Source organism: Chrysochloris asiatica, unplaced genomic scaffold (genome assembly GCF_000296735.1).
Source record: "Chrysochloris asiatica unplaced genomic scaffold, ChrAsi1.0 scaffold00215, whole genome shotgun sequence".
Lineage (NCBI taxonomy): Eukaryota > Metazoa > Chordata > Mammalia > Afrosoricida > Chrysochloridae > Chrysochloris > Chrysochloris asiatica.
The window spans coordinates 1,310,487-1,333,503 of NW_006408733.1; the positions used below are offsets into that span (position 1 = coordinate 1,310,487).

Below are 23,017 nucleotides of genomic sequence, written 5' to 3' on the forward strand. Positions count from 1 at the left end.
AGCCATGATTAGGATGCAATATAGAACACATGTAATTAAGCACTAAATTATGTGGTGCACACAAAAATCAATACCTCCTAAAGTGGTCTTGAGTAAGAGTTGTAAATACTATATGATAAGTTCTATTTGGCTGTTTTTCATAGACATGGATGCTGAAATTAAGGTAGGGATATAGTCATAGTGAAAACCTCCCACCCCCCAAATAGATGGTTACTTGGATATGTGGAGTAAGCTGTGTCCTCATTTCCTTAGCACAATGCTTTGTACATTATAGGTACTTGTATATTTGTGGTACGTGACCCATAGTTTTTTCCATCTTTGTAAATTTTTGATTACCTTAAATGATCCATTTCTTTTCTAGGGCTTTAGACTATAATGTTGTCAAGTGAGCTTCAGGAATTAAAGATACTTTGCTGGATGATTTTAGGTTCCTCATTCTGTTACGTGTGGCATGGAGAACAGCAGAACACCAAGAATCCTTACAGATTTTTGACATTCCATTATTCGTTGGATGCTTGGATTCTACTAGAAGAGAAACTTGTTGTGAAACAAAAAGATTGGACCTCATAATACCATTTTGAAGCTCACAAGCATGGCTAGCACAGAAACTGAATCATTAGCTACACATGGGGTGCTACAGATTTGCTATAATTCCTCAGTAGCATTTATTGCACACTAATTATATGCCTGGGGTTCCTGGGTGGTGCAAACTGTTAAGGACTCAACTGCTAGTCAAAGGATTGGTGGTTCAAACCAGCCCAGAGGTACCTAGGAAGACAGGTCTGGTGATCTGCTTCTGAAAAGTCACAGCCTTGAAAGCCAGATAGAGCAGTCCTACACTGTACACATAGGGTTACCGTGAGTTTGTGAAGTGACTTGATAACAGCTAGCAAAACTGTTGTATACCTGACTCTACATGCTTACTCAGGATACTGTTCACGGATATACCATAACCTAAGAGAACTGAGACTGCTGTCTCAACCAGAATTTATGTTCTAGTTGTAGTACTAGGTGGCATTTCAAGTTGGGTTTCTAGATGTTGTTGTTGTTAAGTGCCAACTCATACTGACCCGGATAGGGTTTCCGAGGAGCCTCTGGTGAGTTTGGACCATCAACCATGTGGCTCAAACTGACCTTTCAGTCCAGTTCTTTATCCCACAGCACCATACCATGACTCCAGGGTTTCTACATAATAGCTAGTCTTTCTAGAGTTCTTACAATGTGTCGGACCCTGACTCCATTAATCCTCACAGCAACTCTACCAGGTATGTATCATTGCTTCCATTTTAAAAATGAGTAAACCGAGGTTCAAAAGTAGTGAACTTCTCCAAAGTGAAACAGAAAAGTGGGCACCGGGATTTTGACTTGGGCTAACATAACATTTGCTATGCTTTGAAATGCTCAGTTCTGAACATTTGTCATTTTCTCAACAGACACAGCAAAATGAAACCAGGAGGAGTTTGGTTGCATCTCACACTGCTTGGGGCCTCCCTGCCAGCTGTGCTGGGGTGGACAGATCCAGGGATCAGCAGAGACCTGAACATGGGTGTGGAGAAGTCACAGGCAGAGGTACAGTCAAATAACAGCTTTTCGATGTTTCCGCTCTCTGATTTCTCTTCCACCTTTAGTTTCAGTCAATTAGATTGAAGAGTGAATTAACATTTTACTGCATTTTGGTGAGGAACAGAAAGAAGCAACATGTGTTGATGTATATAGGGGTTTCTCTTTGGCACTCATGCCTCTCAAATGCTGAAAATATATTCCAAAGCCAAGGTTTAGTTACATGGTTTGTCTTCCACAAAGACCCTCAAGAGAACCATCTCTTGGTATATTTAATAAAACTCTGAAAATGCACACTAATTGGTGGAGCACACCCATGTGAATTAATGAAGTATTTTAATTATAAAATATACTTTAAAAGCAATGGACAACTTTTCAGGTATATAGATAAAAAGAACTTAGTGGAGAAAGAACTGGCAAGTAGGGGTCCTAAGGGAGTTTGCTTTAATGAACAGATAAGAATGATTAATGGCATGCTAGGTTTATATAAATGCTTCTAAAGTGCTTGAAAAAAACTTGTTCTCAAATACTTCCCTGGAGATTCTCAATATACTGCTAATTGCTGGGTGAACTCTGGTCTTTAGTATGGAAGTGGTTTCATAAACTGCAATCTAGCCCTGCTCAAGGCAGTTGCCCTAGGGTTGAGTCTTAATTCATGGCAACCCCTGTGGGTCAAAGTAGAACTGTGCTCCAGTGGCTGAATTTTTTGGAAGTAGGTCACGCACCAGGCCTTTCTTTAGAAGTTCCTCTTGGTGGACTTGAACCTTGAGCTTTTTGAGTATCAGCTAAGGTGTTAAATATTTGCAGTGCCCAGGGGTTTGCTCAAGGTTAATAGGCCTCATGCACTTGGAGTTCATAAGGGATGCAGGCTTGGTGCAGAACATGTTTTGTATATGCCAAACCATAGATAATGACTATACCCTTAAGTAAAGCAACCCAGGGTTTTCTTTGTGATGTGACAAATACTAATTCTTGGTGGTGGTGGTTATTTGCCGTGGAGTCAGTTCCGACTCATAATGACCCTGTACAGGGTTTCCGACGCTGTAAATCTTTACGAGAGCAGAAAGCCTCATCTTTCTCCTGAAGAACAGCAGGTAGTTTTGAACTGCTAACCTTAAGGTTCACAGTCCGATTTCTAACCACTACACTAATTCTTAGCAGATAATTTTTCAGAACATTTTACTTCCATTGTCTTCCTTGATGCAAACCCTTTTCCTTTTCTCTATACCTGTTTCTTGTCCAGTGGAATGAGAAATTAAAAACAAAACAAAAAAAAAACACCTCAGAAAGTCAACATGACCAGAGAATGAATAATGATATACCGGTACACCATGTATGGTAGGATTAGTGCATTATTTGATTAAAAGACACAATTTTGCTTTCATTATGACTTAATTGTAATGCAATCCCAAACCTACATGCCTTAATCTTCTGGGAGCTTCTAAAGTAATTTAATGCACACTATTGCTGTTGAAGTGAGTGTGGCTTCCTTTGTGGAGAGCAGATGATTAAATAGAAACACTATCTCTCCCATCTAAATCCATGAAGGATGCAACATAATGCTCTTTTGAAAGAGTCTGGAGGCTGACTTGCTAGCGAGAACAGCATTTCCCATATGGGAATGAATGACTTAATCATTATATGCATATCCATACTGAGGACAAATGTTCACTTAAAGGCTTCACATAAATTTCTGAGTATTTAATGGCACCGCAAACAGGCAAACACACAGGTCTAACTGTTGGGGCTCATTGGCCCACTGTTTAGAATAATTTATGTAAATTAATAAAGGAGTTGAGACAATTAAGGTGGGATTTTATTGCTGTTAAGTGCCATTGAGTTGGTTCCAACTCATAATGACCCTATATAGGGTTTTCAAGGAGTGGCTGGTGCGTTTGAACTGCTGACCTTAAGGTTAGCAGTCCAGTGCTTATCCTACATTACCACACCAGGTGGGATTTACTTGGAGGTGGGATTTAGCTGGAGGTAAACTAAAGGTAAATTAATACCAACTGAGGGCCTCTTGGTCTTAACTGTTAATAACCTAACACTTTGTGCACCAACAAGAAAAAGCAGGTGCTGCTGATTCTGAGGAAGTAAGGTGTTTATTTTGGTGTTCTTTTGTTTTTGTCTTTGGTGGTGGTTTTGCTCCACCCTTACCCACTTGAGAACAGAGCCCAGGAGATGCAATTGCTTCCCAGGTCCAGAGATGTTGCTTCTTCTGGAAATGGAAGTAATGATGCCGCAGACTCCAGAACAGTTGCCCTATTGATCAAATTCACTTTGCTCTAGACTTAGCTTTTTGCAGAGTGTTGTAATTTCTCCTCACTGAGGCTGCTGCTATCAATGATCAAATGAGATGATAATCATGTGGATAGAGCTCTTACACAGGATGGCCCAGTAAGTGTATAGGTAGAGCACATTGGTTCTTTTTAACTGATTTGTATGCTGACCTAGATCTCATCCTGTGCATGACCTCGTCTGTGTTTGCACCCTGCGGCCTCCCACCTGGGGTGCTGTCCCTTTCTCCCCAGGTGGGAGTCTTCCCCTCCTCCCAAGCCTCAGCTCTGGTTCTTACCTTTTTCCTAGAGCCCTCTTTGATCATTCTCAGGCTCTTTCTCTGAACTCTTAGCCCAAGCTGTCATGTTTTTTCTTTTCGTTTCTTGCTCTTAAATGTGTATTTAACATACGATGAAGAGCTCATCTTATTTATATTTCTCTGTCTCCCAGTGTTTACTAAATTTACGGGCAAAATAAAGGCTCAATGCGATACTTTTGCAAAATCTAGTACTGGTCATAAAGTCGTTCTGATGTTTTCAAATTCAGATAAAATTGAGAGAAATATTTAAAGTCATGGCATACCTCCCTGCACATTAGGCTAATTTCTAGTGGGTACATGAATGGTGTCCCCAGAAATCCTGTAAGTAGCTTGCAGGCCACCCTGGGCTTGTGTCTTCTCAACATAGAAGATAGTCCTTGTGTGTAATTGATCCTTGACAGTTTCTTCTTTGAGTTGTAGTTACCAGTGTAGCCATACATCACTGTGTGAAGCATGCTAAACTCATTTAGCAGTTATCCTGGGCAGTCATGTTAGAATGTTTCTGAGTATGTTTTATTTCTGATAGCAGTACTTCACAAAATATTCAGTGACTTAAGATTTTTTTTTTTTACTTTAAAGCACTTAGAAAACATTAATAAGATTTGATTTGCCTTGAAAGTTAGTTTGCCAATTACTTGAGTGCCCTACGGGTAAATAAGGATTAAATGACCAATATGTGTGTGTGTGTGTGTGTGTGTGTGCATAGATTATTAAAGCAATTACAGCAAGTGCAGATTTTGTTAAATTATTGTTTTATGTACAAAGACTGCAGTTGAAATAGCTTCGAGGGGTTTGCCATTTTACAAATGTAGATAAAAAGAAACATAGCAGGTGGAGTGCCTCTTTAATAAAAGTTAAAAGTGGTAGAATGTGGTGGAGAATGCTAATAGGATTCTGCATTGGGAGGAAACAATTCTGATAGATACAGTACATTAGAATTCTGGAATACAGTTAGATTTTTCGCATTCCCAATGCTGTTGTTATTGTTGTTAAGCACTGTCATGTTGGCTCTGACTCCTGTCTCCTTTACACCCAATAGAACAAAATGTTGCTCAGTCCTGCATCCTCCTCATGTTCATTAGTATGTTTCAGTTTACTGTGGCAATTGTCTCCAGTAATCTCATCCACGTTTCCCCCCATTTTTGCTGACCCTCTACTTTACCAAGCATGATGATGTTTCCTGATGATATGTCCACAACAAGCAAGCACAAATCTAGCTATCCTCACTTCAAAGGAGTGTTCTGGTTGTAATTCTTCTAAGCCTGGTTTTGATTTCTTCATTCTTCCGGTTGCCTGTGGTGTATTCAATATTCATCACCAACGCCACAATTTGAACCAACAAGTTCTTCTGTCTTCTTTTTCCGTTGTTCAGCTTTTGCATGCATATGCTCTGGCCATATATAGTAGTAAAAACAATATTGGAACTTTATATTTTGGGGAACCAGGAAAGTAGCAGACCTAGAAGGCCTCTTAAGGACCAATCATTTGTTGGAGGGGCCCTTTCTTTGGGCCTGGGGGGCTGTGTTCTACCATCAGTGTTTTACCAACTTATTTGGTGTCTGGGATTGAATAGTGATCATTACAAAGCCTCATACATCCTTCATGCATCTGACTAATACTTTTCAAAATGACTCTTGGCCATCCTATCTAACCATGTACTAAATAACTATGTTGTTGTTGTTAAGCGCCGTCAATTCGGTTCTGACTCATAGCAACCCTTACAGGGTTTCCAAGGAACAACTGGTGGGTTTGAACTACCATCCTTGTAGTTCACATTCTAGTGCTGATCCACACCAGCATACATGTCAACTACAGTACCACACCAGCATACGTGTCAATACTGCTTCCTTTAAATATTTTTGGTATCATATGCCTCAGATGATCATATTTATGAACAAGAGGTGTACTTTGAATTTACACACTGTGTTTTCAATATTTGTAAACTCTCTCATGGGAAAGTCTTTGCAAATGAAAAAAAAAAAAAAAAAAAGTAGGGTAGCGTCAATTAACCTCCTCTCTAACCTCAAGGGTCAACCGGAAAAAGCATTGGTCTACCCGGTTGGTTGACCTTTTCTGCGTTCTATAGGTAACCCCAGATTGCAGACATGGACTCTCCTGTTTCTACAAGAGAGATTTCTCTCTCTCTCACTTTTTTTTTAAATAGTTTTTTTTTATTGTTGTTGAAAATATATACAGCAGAACACACACCCAATCCACATTTTCTGTATACACAATTCATGAACATTGATTACACTCTTTAAGTTAAGCTGTACACCCATTTTTACCCTCTTTTTCCAAATCAGTCCTCTCCCCCTAACGTAAGCTCACTGCCTCCTAAGTGTCCTATCTAATCTTTTGAGTTGCTGTTGTCAGTTTGATATATATAGGTCTTTAAAAGAGCACAATAAAACATTATTCTAACAGCAGAACCCTTAAATGCTCACTGTCTTACATCTGCCTTGGTTGGGCGTTCAGGAGTACCCAGGTTAGCACTTGCTAGCCGCCATTGAGTCAGCCCTCAGGATGACAATGAAACAAAACAGAGCTCTGTCCTGCACCAGCTCTATGATTGGCTGTGGATTGGTCCTTTGTGATCCATAGGGTTTTCATTGGCTGATTTTTGGAAGTAAGTAGCCAGGCTTTTCTTCCTAGTTTGTCTTAGTCTGGAAGTCCTGCTAAAAGCTATTCAGCATTATTGCTGTTGTTAGGTACTGTTGAGTCAGTTCTGACTCATAGTAACCGTAAGCACCACAGAATGGAACACTGCCCAATCCTATGCCATGCTTATAGTTGTTATATTTGAGCCCACTGCTGGTGTCAATCCATTTCACTGGAGTCTTCCTCTTTTTCCATTTTACCAAAAATGTTGTCTTTCTGCAGGGACTGGTTCCTCCTGATAATAACATGTTAGAAGTATGAGAGACAAAGTCTGGCTTCTAAGGAGCATCCTGGCTACACTTCCTCCAATACAGATTGGTTTGTTCATCTGGAAGTCCATGGTACTCTTACTATTCTTCTCCAACACTGTAATTCAAATGCATCAATTCTTCTATGGCCATACTTATTCGTTATCCAATTTTCACATTCATATGAGGTGATTGCAATACCATGACTTAAGGCAGGCACACCTCAGTCCTCAAACTGACATTTTTACTCTTGAACACTTTAAAGAGGTCTCTTTCCTAATGCAATACATTGTTTGGTTTCTTGGCTGCAGCTTCCATGAGTGTTGATGATAGATTCAAGCAAAACGAAATCTTTGACAACTTCAATCTTTTCTTCATTTTTTTTTTTGTCTAGCTGTGAGGATTTTTGTTTTCTTTACATTAGGGGGTAACACACTGAAGTCTGTGTGTCTGATTTTTTTTTTTTTTTTAAGTTTTTATTGTGAGGTTTACACAGGAGAATATCAGCTTTACACTCATTCTATCAGATTTCATTTCATTGCAATGATTATAATCCCCTCTATGCATCATCAAATAACCAAAGGATACAACACACAGGCCCGCCCTCCTGCAGCCAGCACACAGCCCTTCTCCCTCCCTGAGTCTAGTGTCCCCAGCCACTCCATCTGTCCACATCATCCTTTCTTTCTCCATCCCTGGAGTCACTGCCTCTCAGGGTAGGGTCCCGCTCTCTGTTCTTCTCGCTTGATGGTCCCAGTGACCTCCGCTCCTGGGCTGCAAAATCAGGCACTCTCCTCCTTTAGTCAAAACAAAAACTACCTCTATATTTCCTACCCTCACAGTCAGTCCTGATGGCAATTATTTACTATTGTACCACAAGAGTTTTATCCCCATTTCCTTTCGCCAGCCTGGTCCCAACAGATTGGAATTCATTCAGTGGTGATTCTCCCTTCCCCTGCCCTATCTGGAACTAGGCTCCCTCTTGGAAGCTTGGAAGCCAGTCACTTCTTGCCTTTATAGGTTCCCCCATTTTAAGTAGCCAATGTCTAAGTTGCCCATCCCTGTCTACCCTGTATACAGAGGGGGTGGGAATAATCCTTGCTATAAAAATTTGTTCCATTTTTTGAGCCGCAACATCGATATACTTTACCTATAAGTATAGGTAAAGTTCATCAAATTGTAGCAGGTTACTCTCTACCCCACCCCCCTTTCTTTCTTCTTCTAGTTGAGTTCTGATCTTCCAGCCATTGAAGCCAGGTCAAGTGGATGCTATCTGCAGGTATGGGTATTCTCATGCATCTCGCCACACTTCATATAAGCTGGATGCTTCACTCTCCGCTCTCTAGTCCTCTGTGGCTATGTCACTGACTCTGGGCCCAGAAGTCCCCGGGTCTTGCCATATTGCTGGCCACTAATGTTCTCCCATGTAAACTATCACATAATTCACAATAAAACATTAAAAAAAAATCAGTTGGCTGTATGTGGATGGGTTAATTTCTGGATTTTCGATTCTGTTCCATTGATCAATGTATCTTTCATTGTATTAGTACCAGGCTGTTTGGACCACTGTAGCCATGTAGTAGATTTTGAAATTGGGGAGTGAGAGGCTTCCAACCTTGTTCTTCTCTCCACTGAGAGTGTGTAGGCTGTTGGTTTGGTATATATGCTCTTGATTACGTTGAGTAATTTCTCTTCAGTTCCTACTTTGTTGACTGTTTTTATCAGGAATGGATGTTGGATTTTGTAAAATGCCTTTTCTGCATCTACTGATATGATCATGTGGTTCTTTTCCTTTTTCTTATTTATGTGGTATATTGCATTGATTGTTTCTCTAATGTTGAACCATCCTTGCATCCCTTTTATGAAACCCACTTGGTCATGATGTATTATTATTTTTTTTTTTTTGATGTGCTTCTGGATTCTGTTGGCTATGATTTTGTTGAGAATTTTTGCATCTTTGTTCATGAGGGATATTGGTCTATAATTTTCTTTCTTAGTGATGTTCTTCCCTGGTTTTGGTATGAGGTTTATGCTTGCTTCATAAAAAGTGTAAGGAAGTTTTCTGTCCTCTTCTATGTTTTGGAATAATATCAATTGAACTGGTGACAGCTCTTCGCTGAATGTTTGGTAGAACTCACCAGTGAAGCCATTTAGGGCAGGGTTTCTTTTGGTTGGGAGTTTTTTGATGACCTGATCAATTTCTTCCATTGTTATGGGTCTGTTCAAGTTTTCGACTTCAATCTGTGTAAGTTTAGGTAAGTCGTGTTTTTCTAAAAATATATCCATCTCGTCTAAGTTTTTTAATTTTTTGGAGTACAGCTCTTCATAGTATTCTGTTATTATCCTTTTAATTTCCTTTGGTTCCATTGTGACATAACCCAGGTGGTTTCTAATGCGAGGTATTTGTGTCTTCTCACTCTTTTCCTTTGTTAGGTTTACCAATGATATGCCAATTTCATTAATCTTTTCAAAGAATCAGATTCTTGTTCTGTTGATTGTTTCTATAGCTTTTATGTTTTCCATCTCATTTTTTTCTGCTCTTATCTTTATTATTTATTTTCTTTTGGTGACTATAGGTTCCCTCTGTTGGTCTGTTTCTAATTGTTGTAGATGCTGTGTTAATTTTGATTCTTTCTTCTCTTTGGATGTACACATTTATCACAATAAATTGTCCTCTCAGCACTGCTTTCACCATGTTCCAAAGATTTTGGTATGTTGTGTTTTCATTATCGTTTGTTTCTAGGAACTTTGTGAATTCACATTTAATTTCTTCTTCTACCCAGTCGCTTTTCAGCAGGGTGTTATTCAGTTTCCATGTGTTCAACTTTATTGCCTTGGTCTTCTTATTGTTGATTTCTAGTTTTATAGCATTGTGGTCTGAAAAGATGCTTTATAGTATTTTGATGTTTGCAAATTTATGGAGGCTTGCTTTGTGACCTAACACATGGTCAATTCTGGAGAATGTACCATGTGCACTGGAGAAAAATGTATATTGTGCTGTTGTTGGATTGGTTGATTGTGCTGTTTAGTTCCTCTGTAACTTTGTTGAGTTTCTTTCTTGATCTATGAGGTCAAGTTGGTTTATTGTGTTGTTAGTTCCTCTGTAATTTTGTCGAGTTTCTTTCTGGTTGTGGTATCTCTTTTCAAAAGTTGCATATTAAAATATCACACTATAAATGTAGATTTATCCATTTCTTTCTTCAATTCTAGTAGGGTTTGCTTCATATAGCTTGGTGCTCTTTCATTGGGAGCATAGATATTTATTATGTTTATGTTGTCTTGCTCAATTGACACTTTGATCATGACATAGCGTTCTTTTTTTATCTCTTATGCTGGTTTTTGTCTTAGCGTTTACTTTATCCGAGATTAGTACTGTCATACCTGCTTGGTTATTATTGCAGTTTGCTTGGTATATTTTTTTCAATCCTTTATCTTTTAGTTTGTTTTTGTCTTTGTGTGTAAGGTGTGTCTCTTGCAGGCAGCATATTGAAGGGTCTTGTTTTCTTATCCATTCTGCCATTTTCTGTCTGTTCACTGGTTCATTTAATCCATTGACATTCACTGTAATTATTGATAGGTATGAATTAATTGTTGCTGTTATGTTAATTTTTTGGTAGTGCTGTTCTGCATGCCTTCTTGTGCTAAGTTTGTGGTTATTTTATGCTATTTCTCATCGGTTACTTTTTAGTTTTCATGTTTCCTTGTTCGGCTTGGATGTTCATTTTCATGGTAAGTTGTGAAGTATTAAGTTTCTTTGGGGTTACCCTATAGTCTATTAACTCCTCCCTCCATTTAAGACAGTCTATCATATCCTGCAATCTACCTGACCTCCTCACCACCTAGATCTCTGTTCCTATATTTTTCCCTTCTTTAACATTGTTTTGATTTTGATTTTCAATTGACCTCCCCACTCCTTTGAATTTGTTGTTGTAATTTTGTTCTGTTCTGGACTCTGCTATCTGTTGACTGAGTTCCATATGGTGTTGCCATGTCTGTCAATCTCTAGTTATTGTCTGTTCTTGTTGATTTTCAGTCCAAAGAACCCACTTTAGGATGTTTTGAAGTGCTGGATTGGTTTTGACAAAATCTCTTAGTTTCTGTTTATCCTGGAATGTTGTGATTGCACCATCATATTTGATTGACAGTTTTGCTGGATAGAAAATTCTTGGTTGGCAGTTTTTTTCTTTTTGGGTTTTTTATATGTTTTCACATTGCCTTCTTGCCTGCATGGTTTCCTCTAAGAAGTCAAGCTTAATCTGATTTGCTTGCCTTTGTAAGTAACACTTCTCTTTTCCCTTGTTGCTTTTAGGACTCTCTCCTTGTCTTTGATTTTGGAAAGCTTGATTATGATATGTTTTGGTGATTTTCTTTTGGGGTCTATCCTTCCTGGGGTATGTTCTGATTTTTGAATGTTTATCTTCTCATCCTTCAAGATGTTAGGAAAATTGTCTTCCAGAAGCTCTTCAACTATCTCCTCTGTGGATTTCTCTAATTCTTCCTGTTCTGGAATGCCAGTAATTCTTAAGTCATTCCTGTTCATTTTATACAGTATGAATTTTAGACTCTCTTCAGATTGTTTTTATCTTTTTTTTTTTTTTTTGCTTGTTCTTCTATCTTAGCAGTATTGAGAGATTTGTCTTAGAGCTCACTTGTTCTGGCTTCCATCTCTTCTATTCTGCTCCTTTGCCCTTTCAGTGTATTATCCATTTCTGATATTTTATTATTAATCATCTGGACTTCTCTGCAGATTTTGAGTTGTTTCCAATGCTGTATCAATCTTGTTTGATTGTTCCTGTAGTACTTTCCTGACTTCTTACTTATTTTTCTCCACCCCTTTGTGGAACATTTGAATTTGTTTCCATATAATTCTTCTGAATTCTTTCTTAGGCAAATCCAAACCCTGCTCTTCATCTTCCGGAAAGCCTTTCTCAGCCTCCAGCTCCTTTATCTCAGTTACTCTTTTCTGGTTTTGGGCATGTTTTGAGATCTTTTGTTGTGTTTTTATTTTGTCACTTTCAGTATTTCAGTAGAATTTTAATGCTTAAATGGATGTTTGTTACTGTGTTGTTAAGCGTATTTGAGTGGCTCTTGGTGAATATGATCATGCGATAGGCTTCCCTTTTTGTGTGTAATGCCTAGCAGCTGTTATTGGCTCTTGTGTCAATGGTAGAATATTATGGGGTATGCTTGTGACTTGACTATATGGCCACAATTGGTGTTTCTTCTTGAGTAACGTAGGGAGAAACAGCTTCCACCTCCAGGAAAAAAAAGTGTGATCAAAAGAACCAAAAACAGAAGTAATATAAAAGCAGAGACAAATCCCACCACTCTAAAACAAAAATAAAACCATAGCCCACTGACCAGTCACCTTTGCTGCTGTGTGTGCACTGTTAAAACCTCCAGCAGTGGGTGTGGGTGTCTACTCACTCAGGCCCCTCCTCTACTCACCACGGTAGAGGTGCCCAGATAGATATTGAGAAGTTAATGGGAGATAGATTGTCTACTATTTTTGTCTCTGAAGATCAGTTAGGTATCTGCGTGTGCACAGCATAATTCTCAAAATAGTTGCATCCTTTTATGTTGGGGTTTTATAGAGTGTTCATAAGGTTTGTCTGTCTAGCCAGACCTGCGTTTGTCTTGCTGGGTTGTTAAGTACTGTGGAGTCGGTTCTGACTCATAGTGACCCTGGTCCAGGGTTTCTGAGGCTATAAATCTTTACCGGAGCAGAACGCCTCATCTTTCTTCCACAGCACTGCTGGTAGTTTCGAACTGCTGACCTTCAGGTTGGAAGCCCAACTCATAACCGCTATGCTACCAGAGCAGGAATAAAGTGTTCCGCACAAGTTAACTTTAGAGCTGAGTCCCAGAGTCAGATGTCATAAGCAGCCACCAAAGAATTAGCCCATGAGACCAATGGGGCTCTTCCTTTCTGTGCCGTGGGTACTCTTTTGTGGGTATGCGCTCCCACGCCTGAAGGCATCCTGGCTGGGCAGAGAAGGCGTGCCAGGGAAGAGGAGGGAATAATGTGTTGAATCCCCCCCACACCTCCTTTTCCAAATGCTGCTATGCTGGGTTTTAGTGCTGGTTCACTGTGGAGGTCCAGCTGTGGCCCCGCCCTCTGAACTCAGCTGGGGCTGGGTGGCCACAGAGGGAGTCTCGTGTCCTGATCGATTCCTAAGTCACAATATTTTCCTCTATACAGTGATTTTTCCACCGGTGGGTGTGAGAACCTGATGCCGTGCACCTTATGCTTGACCCAGAGCCCTGTAGCTCTTCTGTGAAAGCAGCTTCTCTGAGTTTTCAACCCCTCCCCAATGGAGGCTGTCCTACCTGCCTCTGCCACTGCCAAAACCAGAAGTCCATGTCAATGTGTTTTTGCAACACTTTTTCAATTATTTTCTGTAAAATTTTACTTATAGGTAATATTATTGGTACTGTTCCGTGCTTTCCACATTCCACTGCATCACCTCTCCTCGGAATGGGCGTTTGGTTGGCTAGGTAAATGACTTCTAAATTTCTTGGCACAGATGAGTGAGCGTCTCCAGTGCTACATGAGTTTGTTGAAATATTTCAGTTTGTATTCCATCAGTTCCTGGAACCTGGTTTTCACCAATGCTTTCAGTGCAATTTGGACTTCTTCCTTTAGTATCATCAGTTTTTTATCATATGTTAACTCTTGGAATGGTTGAACACCTACCATTTCTTTTTGCTACAGTGACTCTATTTATTCCTTCTAATATTTTGGTGTTTTGTTGTTAGTTGCCATCGAGTTGGTTCCAACTCATAGCAACTCTATGCACAATAGAATGAAACACTGCCCAGTCCGGCGCCATCCTCATGATCATTGTTAAGCTTGACCACTTTGCTGCTGCCATTGTGCTAATCCACCTCATTGGTGGTATTTGTCTTTTTCGCTGTCCCTCCACGTTACCTAGCATGATGTCCTTCCTCAGGGACTGGGCCCTCCGATATGTCTGAAGTATAAGAGATAAAGTCTCAGAATCCTTGTTTCTAAGGAGAATTCTAGCTGAACTTCTTCCAACACAGATTTATTTATTCTTCTAAAAGTCCATGGTACTTTCAATATTCTTCTGCAACACCATAATTCCAATGCATCTATTCTTCTACAGTCTTCCTTATTCATTGGCCAACTTTCATATGCAAATGAGGTTATTGAAAATACCATGGCTTGGGTCTGGGGAACCATATCCCTCAAACTGATATCTTTGTTCTTGAATACTTTAAAGAGGTCTTGTGCAGTAGATTTACATAATGCAGTACATCGTTTGATTCCTTGATTGTTGCTTCCATGAGTGTTGATAGTGTATCCAAGCAAAATGAAGTCTTTGACAACTTGAATCTTGTTTACATTTATCACCATGTTATTTATTGCGCCAGTGGTAAGGAATTTTGTTTTCTTTACATTAAGGTGCAACCTGTACTGAAGGCTGTGATCTCTGACCTTTATAAGTAAGTAATGTAAGTCTTCTTCTTTATCAGTAAGCAGTGTTGTATCATCTGCATACCACAGGTTGCTAATGAGTCTTCCTTCAATCCAGATGCACATTTGTCTTCATTAAATTCAGCTTCTCAAAGGATTTGTCCAGCATACAGATTGAATAAGTATGGTGAAAGAATAAAACCTTGATACATACTTTTCCTAATTTCAAACCATTCACTGTCCCCTTGTTCTGTTTAAACAACTGCCTTTTAGTCTATGTACAGGTTCCTTATGAGCACAATTAAGTATTCTGGAATACTCATTCTCTGCAATGTTGTTAATAGCTTGTCGTGATCCACACAATCAAAATATTTTGCATAGTCAATAAACACAGGTAAATATTTTTCTGGTATTTTCTGCTTTCCACCAAGATCTATCTAACATCAGCATTAGTATCCCTCATTTCACATCCTTGTCTGAATCTGGCTTGACCCTCTGGCAGTTCCCTACCAATGTACTGTTGCAGCCATTTTTGAATTATCATCAGCAAAATTTTACTTGCATGTGATATAAATGATTTTTTTAGATGATTTCTGCATTATATTGGGTCCCCTCTCTTTAGAATGGGTACACATATAGACCTCTTCCAATCTGCTGGCCTGGTAGCTAGCTGTCTTCCAGATTTCTTGGCTTAGATGAATAAGTGCCTCCAGTGCTGCATCATTTTGTTGAAAGATTTCAATTCCTGGACCCTTGTTCTTTGCCAGTACCTTCAGTGCACCTTGGACTTCTTCTCCCAGTACCATTGGCTCCTGATCACATGTTACATCTTGAAATGGTTGCCCATTGTCCACTTCTTTTGGGTACCATTATTCTGTGTATTTCTTCCAACTTTTTTTGGTACTTTATGTATCATTCAGTATTTTGCCCATAGAATCCTTCAATATTGCAAGTCGGGGTTTGATTTTTTTCTTCAGTTCTTTCAACTTCAGAAATACTGAGAATGTTCTTCTCTTTTAGTTTTTAACTTCATGTCTTTGCACATTTCATTAAAATACTTAACTTTATCTTCCCAAGCTGCTGTTTGAAACTTTCTGTTCAGTTCTTTTACTTCCTTCCAGTTGATTTAGCTTCTCTATTCAGATTCTCTTCTGATATCCATTTTGGTCTTTTCTTGTGTTTTTTTTTTTCCTGACTTTTTGTCTTCTTCCTGTCATCCTGCAATTTTTCTAGCCTTCAGTTATTAGTGTCAAGTGCATCAGATCTGTCTGTAATGGTCTCTAAATGCAGGTGGGATATGTTGTTGTTGTTGTTAAGTGCCGTCGAGTCGGTTCCGACCCATAGCGACCCTGTACAGGATTTCCGAGGGTGTAAATCTTTACGGGAGTAGAAAGCCTCTTTCTCCCGCGGAGTGGCTGGTAGTTTCGAACCGCTGACCTTAAGGTTCGCAGCCCGATTATACTCAAGGTCATATTTGGTCTCTCGTGAACTTAATACTGAGCTTCTCCATTGTCTCGTTTCATAGATGTAGTCATTTTGATTCCTGTATATTCCATCTATTGAGGTCCATGTATATAAGTTGCCTTTTTTGTTTTAAAAGAGTATTTGCAATGAATAAGTCATTGGTCTTGTGAAATTCTATCATGGAATCTCCATCATTATTTCTATCTCCAAGGCCATGTTTTACAGCTACTGATCCTTCCTGTTTGTTTCTAACATTCATATTCCAATTACCAGTAATTATCAGTGCATCTTGATTGCATGTTTTATCATGCTCTGACTGAATACGTTGATGTTGTTGTTGTTGTTGTTAAGTGCCATCGAGTCGGGTCCGACCCATAGCGACCCTGTACAGGGTTTCCGAGGATGTAAATCCTTACGGGAGTAGAAAGCCTCATCTTTCTCCCGCGGAGCAGCTGGTAGTTTCGAACCGCTGACCTTAAGGTTCGCAGCCCGATTCGTAACCACTACGCTACCAGAGCTCCTTGAATACGTTGATAGAATTCTTCAATTTCATCATCACTGATTTTAGTGGTTGGTACATGAATTTGAATGGTAATGGTATTAACTGATCTTCCTTGTAGGCTTATGGATAATATCCTACCACAGACAGCATTGTACCTCAAAATAGATCTTGACTTTTCTTTCTGATGATGAATGTGATGCCATTCCTTTTTAATTTTATGTTCCTGGCATAGTAAACCATATGATTATTGGATTCAAAATAGTCAATAACTGTCTATTTCAGCTCAATAATGCCTTGAATATTGGTCTTTATACATTTCATTTCATCTTTAACAACTTCCAATGCTCCTAGATTCATACGCTGTACATTCCACATTCTGATTATTAATAGATGTTTGCAGCGGTTTCTTCTCATTTTGAATTCAGCATCATAGAAATATGCAGACTATCACCAAAAAGACAGGTGGTGGCTGCTCATGAGATGCTTTGGCTTGTCTCCCACATGGAAGGTGAGAATTCTATCACTGAATCACCAATGCTTCCTTAGCTGCCAAGAATGTACATTATTGTGTTGTTTTTTTTCTTAATAAGTGTCATTGTTCTCACACATCTTACTGAATGTAAGGTGATGACCCCCCTTCTTTCTAGTAAACTTCTTCTCCCCACACCCTGCCCCTGGCTCTCTTTTGAGGCCCGATGTCTGCTGGGAAAGAGCAGCTCATAGGATTTGAAGTCTGTTCATTGGCATATATTCACCCTTGCCCCTGATCCTGCTTGTGAGTGGGTACAGAGAAAGCATACTCCCTTCTCCGTGTGAGCAGACAGGAATACCTGGCACTTCCTTAAGCTCATCTGCAGGTATCTCTTATATGTGATTTTTGTCTCGTTGCCCCTCCTAAGCATTCACTGCTGAGAGCTAGACATTTGACTTGCTGTCACAGAAGATGGGACTCTGAGTGTTGTCTCATAACAAGTGGCAGTAATTGTTGTTTCACCAGGGTTTCAGGCACTGGAATTCCTGAATGCACCCTTTTATTGGAATCCATGACTTATGTATGTGTGGGACTGGCAGGTGGGGCTGGGTGGCCTCCTTTGAGTCCAAACAAATGGCTGTGGCTTTCCAATGATTCTTCTGTGTCACTGGATTTGGATTTTAGTTTCTCATGTACAACGTGGGAGAGCATGATCTCTCCTCTGCAGATACATGAGTATGTCCATAATTTTCAAGGTGAAAGAGCTTGACAAGTGCTCCTAGTTGCCAGGGGCACTGTGGTAAAGCTGTTCCCATCTCCAGAGCTTGTGTGGATTGTGCCCTGCTCCAATGCCTCCTGAACTTTAATGTGCTGGCTACTGCTCTGGGGGTGGGTGCAGAATGAGGGTCTTATTAAATTGCAGATTCTGATGCAGTTGATCTGTGGTGATTCCTGAGATTCTGCTTTTTCTCACAAGTCAGTACTACCATCCATGGAGGACACTCTGGACAGAAAGGTCCTTAAAGGCATCCTCTTCCCCCTACCACATACCCAAAAAAGAGGAAACCCAGTTGGTGATTAACTGCTTTCTATTTTTAGTTCTTGCCAACAGGATGACACCAAGTACAGTCAGGAAATGTGCAGGCTGCAGTCATGCTGGGTAAAAGCTTGATGAGACAGGCATGGTGGGTGGGGACAGGTAAACTTGTAGCCATCAAATCACTTCTGACTCATAGCAATACTAAAAGGACAGAGTAGAACTGTTCCTCAGGGTTTCTGATGCTGTAAGAAAGCAGACAGTCTCATCTTTCTCCCATGGAGTTGCTGGTGGCTTTAAAATGTTGACCTTTTGGTTAGCAGTCAAACATTTTAGCCACTGCTAAAGGAGCTTTGGTAGCGTAGTGGTTACGAATGGGGCTGCTAACCTCAGGGTCAGCAGTTCGAAACTACCAGCCGTTCCGCCAGAGAAAGATGAGGCTTTCTGCTCCTGTAAAGATTTACAGCCTCAGAAACCCTGTACAGGGTTGCTATGAGTCGGAACTAACTCCACGGCACATAACAACAACAACAACAACAACAACATCAACAACAACAAAGGCTCCTGGGGGTATGAGGTGGAAGGTAGTGGAGGAAAGGCAAGTTTAAGCAACTTGAGTCCTAGGGTTATTTCTACCTATAATTAATCAGGTAGGACAGATTGGAGCCGGGATTCCCCACGTTGTGGATCAGACTGGTGACTACGTGTGTCAGAACAGAACTGTGCCCCATCAAGTCGCAGTGGTGCGATCATTCACAAGTTGTCATCAGGTCTTTCTCTTAGAGAGGCACCTCTGGGTAGATTGGAACCATCGACCTTTTGGTTAGTAGCCAAGCACCTGTTTGTGCCACTCAGGGATTCCTCAGTGCTAAGGGCAAGCCCAATGCCTGGTGCTCTATATAGTCCAACAGCATATAGTCCTCACCACTACCACCATGTCACCTGTACTGTGATCTTGCCCAATCTCTGCCTCAGGACCACATTGCTGGGTTGGTGCTCTATTTTGGAGCTTTATTTTTCTTTTTCACCTTTGGACATAGGTACTCACTGTTCTTTGTGTTGGACATTTCTCATTTGTCACTGTTCCTTGTAAGCCTTCACTCTGTCCCAGTTACCACAACTGCATGTCCCTTTCTATTCTGAGATCACAGTTGACAGAGTTTTAATTGGCCCCTAAAAAGTTCTGTGGCCCAGGAAAATGAGCATTTCTCAGAGTTCACAGAAAAGCATTATTTCTTTGCCTTTTAATTTAGCATTTACTCATCAGACTATTTTATTTATGCCTCTGCTGCTAAATAATCTATGCTCTTCTAGAAAACTTCCCACCCTTGTAATCAGGACATCAGGCCATGCATTGTAAATGGGACTCTGATTCTCATTTTTCGGGGAGTTAGCAGCATCAACCCTGCCAAGCCCCAATCATCTGCTTGATTTAGCCTCTATGACTTATGGCTTATCTCTCTTGCTTCCCATTTCTGAGGGTAGTAAATGTCATGTTGGTGTCAGGAAGACTCTAACAGGCCCCACGGGTGTGGGCTCGACTTTTCTGTCCTGCCAAGACTGAGTCATTCTCCTTCTGCCTCCACTGTTGTGGTCTGAGTTATGAGACTCCTGGGCCTTGTCTTGTCACCAGACACATGTGTTGTGGAGGACACTGGTTCCAGAAATGGAGGGCTGGGATGATACAGCCTTGCGCTCCGGCAACACCTGAGGAAATCGCAGTGGGAGCTGTCCTGGTTGGTGATTGGTAGAGAAAGTTGCCTTGAAGACATTCGTCCTTTCATTCTGAACATACACACGAGTTCCAGCTTGAGACTCTCCCTTGAGTCAGGAAGGTGTGGACCAAGAGAAACACAGTCTTTTTCCTCTTGGGATCCTGTTTCTAATACCAACACAGTTTTCTTTTTCTAAAGTAAAAACTGGGTATTGTCATTTAACACTTCATCTTGATGGAGCTGCAAGTTAACCCTGGGGACCAGCCATTGCTAGTCCCATGCTGTGCTCAGATACTTCAAGGACTATAGTGAAATTCAGGAAATAAAATTAACCTTATTTCAGAACGATCTTCCTGACAGCACTTATGGACTTAGCAGGGGGTGGTGACAGAGACCCCAGCCACTAATGGCCCCCTGCAGGGTAGAGAGGAGGGTAAACTCTGTATCTGGGGTTGGGAGGTTCAGCTAGGAGTTTACATGTGCTCTTTCTGAAGGATAATTTCACATAGCTGTTTTCTGGAGCAGACAAGTCCCTGGGGGAAGGAGTTTGGTTGTAGAGAGGTCAGGCAGGAATGGAGGGTGGAAGAACAGAGCTCAGAAGCGAGACCATTGAATCAGTGGGATTGCCCAGTTCCAGCTGTGGGAGATGGGGACAATACCTAGAATGTATGATCAGTGTTAGCAATCTACCTGTGTTTTATGGGTTGGCTTTCTTTATCCCTTTAATTCTGTGTTGTCCAGAGTAAAACACGTTAGCCATTTTACCCATCACCAAGAATTGGAAGATGGCCCAATGTGGAGGACCAAGCAGAGTCCCATAAGCACTGCCGGAACTTCCTAACTCATAGGCACAGCTGCCAAAAGCTTGCTCATTTCAGGATGAGAACTCAGGATACTCCATTGGGCTCAGAATTCTAGGTATAGTCTGGTTCAGACCAGTTCTGTGACCTAGAGGTAGTACTTTCTCTTCTCTGGTCTTCAGTTTCCTCGTGAACGTGAGTGAGGTGGTCAGAAGGCCAATTTGGGTCCCCTTCAGGTCTTCATCACATCTAAATGCTCTCACTGATGACTGGGACCCTTTAAAACTTGTGAAGAATGCTATAAGAATTATCTCCAAACTAATTCTACTCTTTGTTATTCCTGTGTAATTGAATAATATGTGTGAAGTCTGAAGGTTCAGTCCCATCTTCAGTTCTTTGTATGAAGTCATTTGGTGTGTTCTCCCTTTGGGAAGGGTTAGCAGTTGAGTTTTCTAACACTTAAACCAAAAGTGGAGTCATATGGCATCTCTTTTTCAGACACACCTCTCTTGATCCCTCAATGCAGACCCGGGGTCAGAGATTGCTTAGTACACAGCTGAGTGCTGAGACCACGTACTCTCTGGTGAATTGCTAGTGTTTGGGGAGAGGAGGCAAGAAGAAAGGTCACTTGATTCTTTCACTTGCCTTTTAACAAGGGTTAGGTACCCACTGTGTGCTGTAAACTGTGCCCATTCAGAGAAGTGTTCCTAGATTATTTTTATTTCACAGAATAGGAAAACATTTTTTTTATCCCTTCTTTTGCCAGACAAGAGGATTTTAAAGATAAAATCAAGCTTACATCTAGAATTCCTACCGCCTCCTTATATCTTTTTTTATACCCCGCCTCCAATCCCCTAAAAGGAGCAAAGCCATAATTTGGGAATAAAGGCAGCCCATGCTAGAACGGTACAGTTGGCAGCCTTCCACTGACATGCACAACATTGTCCATGTATGTGTGCATGTGTGTGTGTTGTGTCTGAGAACCAGTCAGAACTCACTCATGGACCACAGGGACAAAGGTCTGAGGCTTACTGGCAAATGAGGCCCGGCTGTAGAATCACATGTTGTCTGGTTTTGAATTTCCTGGTGAGTTGGCATCTAAGCTAGGTTGAGATATTAGGTCCCAAGACCTAATTTCACTGTTGTTCTCCCTGGTGTTTAATCAAATTTTATAACTGGGGAGACTCAACTCCAAGGTAGGAAAAATGAGTGCTCACTCCAGAATAGGATCCCATGCCCTTTGCATGGCTGGAGGTTAATCTTCATATGTTTTTGCTCACCAGACCCCGGTAGATCTCTCTGCTGAAGTTGTTGGCATGATTGGGTTTTAAAGGGAAAGTGGGGTACATAATTTTTGTTCATGATTTTTTAGAGTTTCTTGCCATCTATTTACTCCTCCCATGAAAATGACACGCCACTTCCTCCTGCTAAAAGGCTGCCCTACCTTAACCTTTCTTCTGGATAAAAATTATCATGAGATAATGTTTTGCTCTTGGCTGGAGCTAAGAATAGAGGATGAGTGTCATTGGGCTTCAGGTGTTCCCTAAACCAAAGGGTGCCCTTCAAGTTTCACTGTGCATAGGGGTGGGGGTGAGGGCCAATGCTGATACCAGAAGCTGCTGGTGATAAGAGGCTGGTGTTGGCTCAGAGGAAACTGCCTTAGACATAACTGTCTTCCCTCAACCTGTGGGAAGTTCAGAGAAGGGACTAGTTTAATTGTTTTATGCTATCCCCAGAGACTATGTTCTTGGTTTCCCTTTTTCAGAATTCTAAGAGAGCCTTGATTCCACATGGAAATCCCTCTGGAGGTCTTAGAGTGTGAAGCTCTCAAAGTTACTTTTGGTAAAATACTTTAAAATTTGAGGCTTTGTGTTCATTTGGGTCTAGATGAACTGTGTGTGTGTTTAAAGAGTTGAAAAGGCAGCCAAGCTATAGATAGGTATAAAGGGAGGACAGCAGCACTAGTGAAATATGAACACTATGAAGTGGTCAACCATTCAAGATCAAAATGGAAGCATTTACCTAAGGACCAAATTCAGAAGGGTTGGGAAAGAAGGTGGAATGAAAACAAGAATCACAGGGAGTACACAGAGTAACTGATGTTACATTGAAGGGATTGCAATCATTGAAATGAAACGAAGTATATGATTTGCTGAATGTCAAACTGATGATCTGCTCTATAAGCCTTCATTCAATTCACAATAAAAAGTTTTAAAAAATTATTGAAAAAAAAAAAAGTTGGAAAAGGAAGTCATTCTCCTGTTTCACAGATCATCAGAGAGCCTTGTGTGGAGTATGAGGTGCCTTAATAAACCTCCCCTGCACACCATCTCCCTGTCTGTGAGGGATTGGCAGTCTGGCCCAGCATCAGAGGTGACAGACAGCAATGTGACAACCCAGACTTCAGCCCTGGTGAGGGGCTGGGCCTCTGAAGCAGAACAACTTGCTTTTCTGCTAGATTTATTTTAAAATCCCTTCCATCTCAGTTCATATGACAACACATCTCTCCCTGCTCAGGCTGA

General features: G+C 40.7%; 1 protein-coding gene across 1 annotated transcript in view; it reads left to right on the forward strand.

The window, feature by feature from the left end:
• The first annotated feature begins 1,443 nt into the window (after positions 1–1,443).
• The window catches only part of FSTL4 (follistatin-like 4), a 676,535-nt gene continuing 654,961 nt past the window's right edge, over positions 1,444–23,017 (forward strand). The window contains exon 1 of the mRNA XM_006872911.1: positions 1,444–1,569. Within this exon, the coding sequence (XP_006872973.1) occupies positions 1,444–1,569 (126 nt within the window). The remainder of the gene's footprint in view (positions 1,570–23,017) is intronic.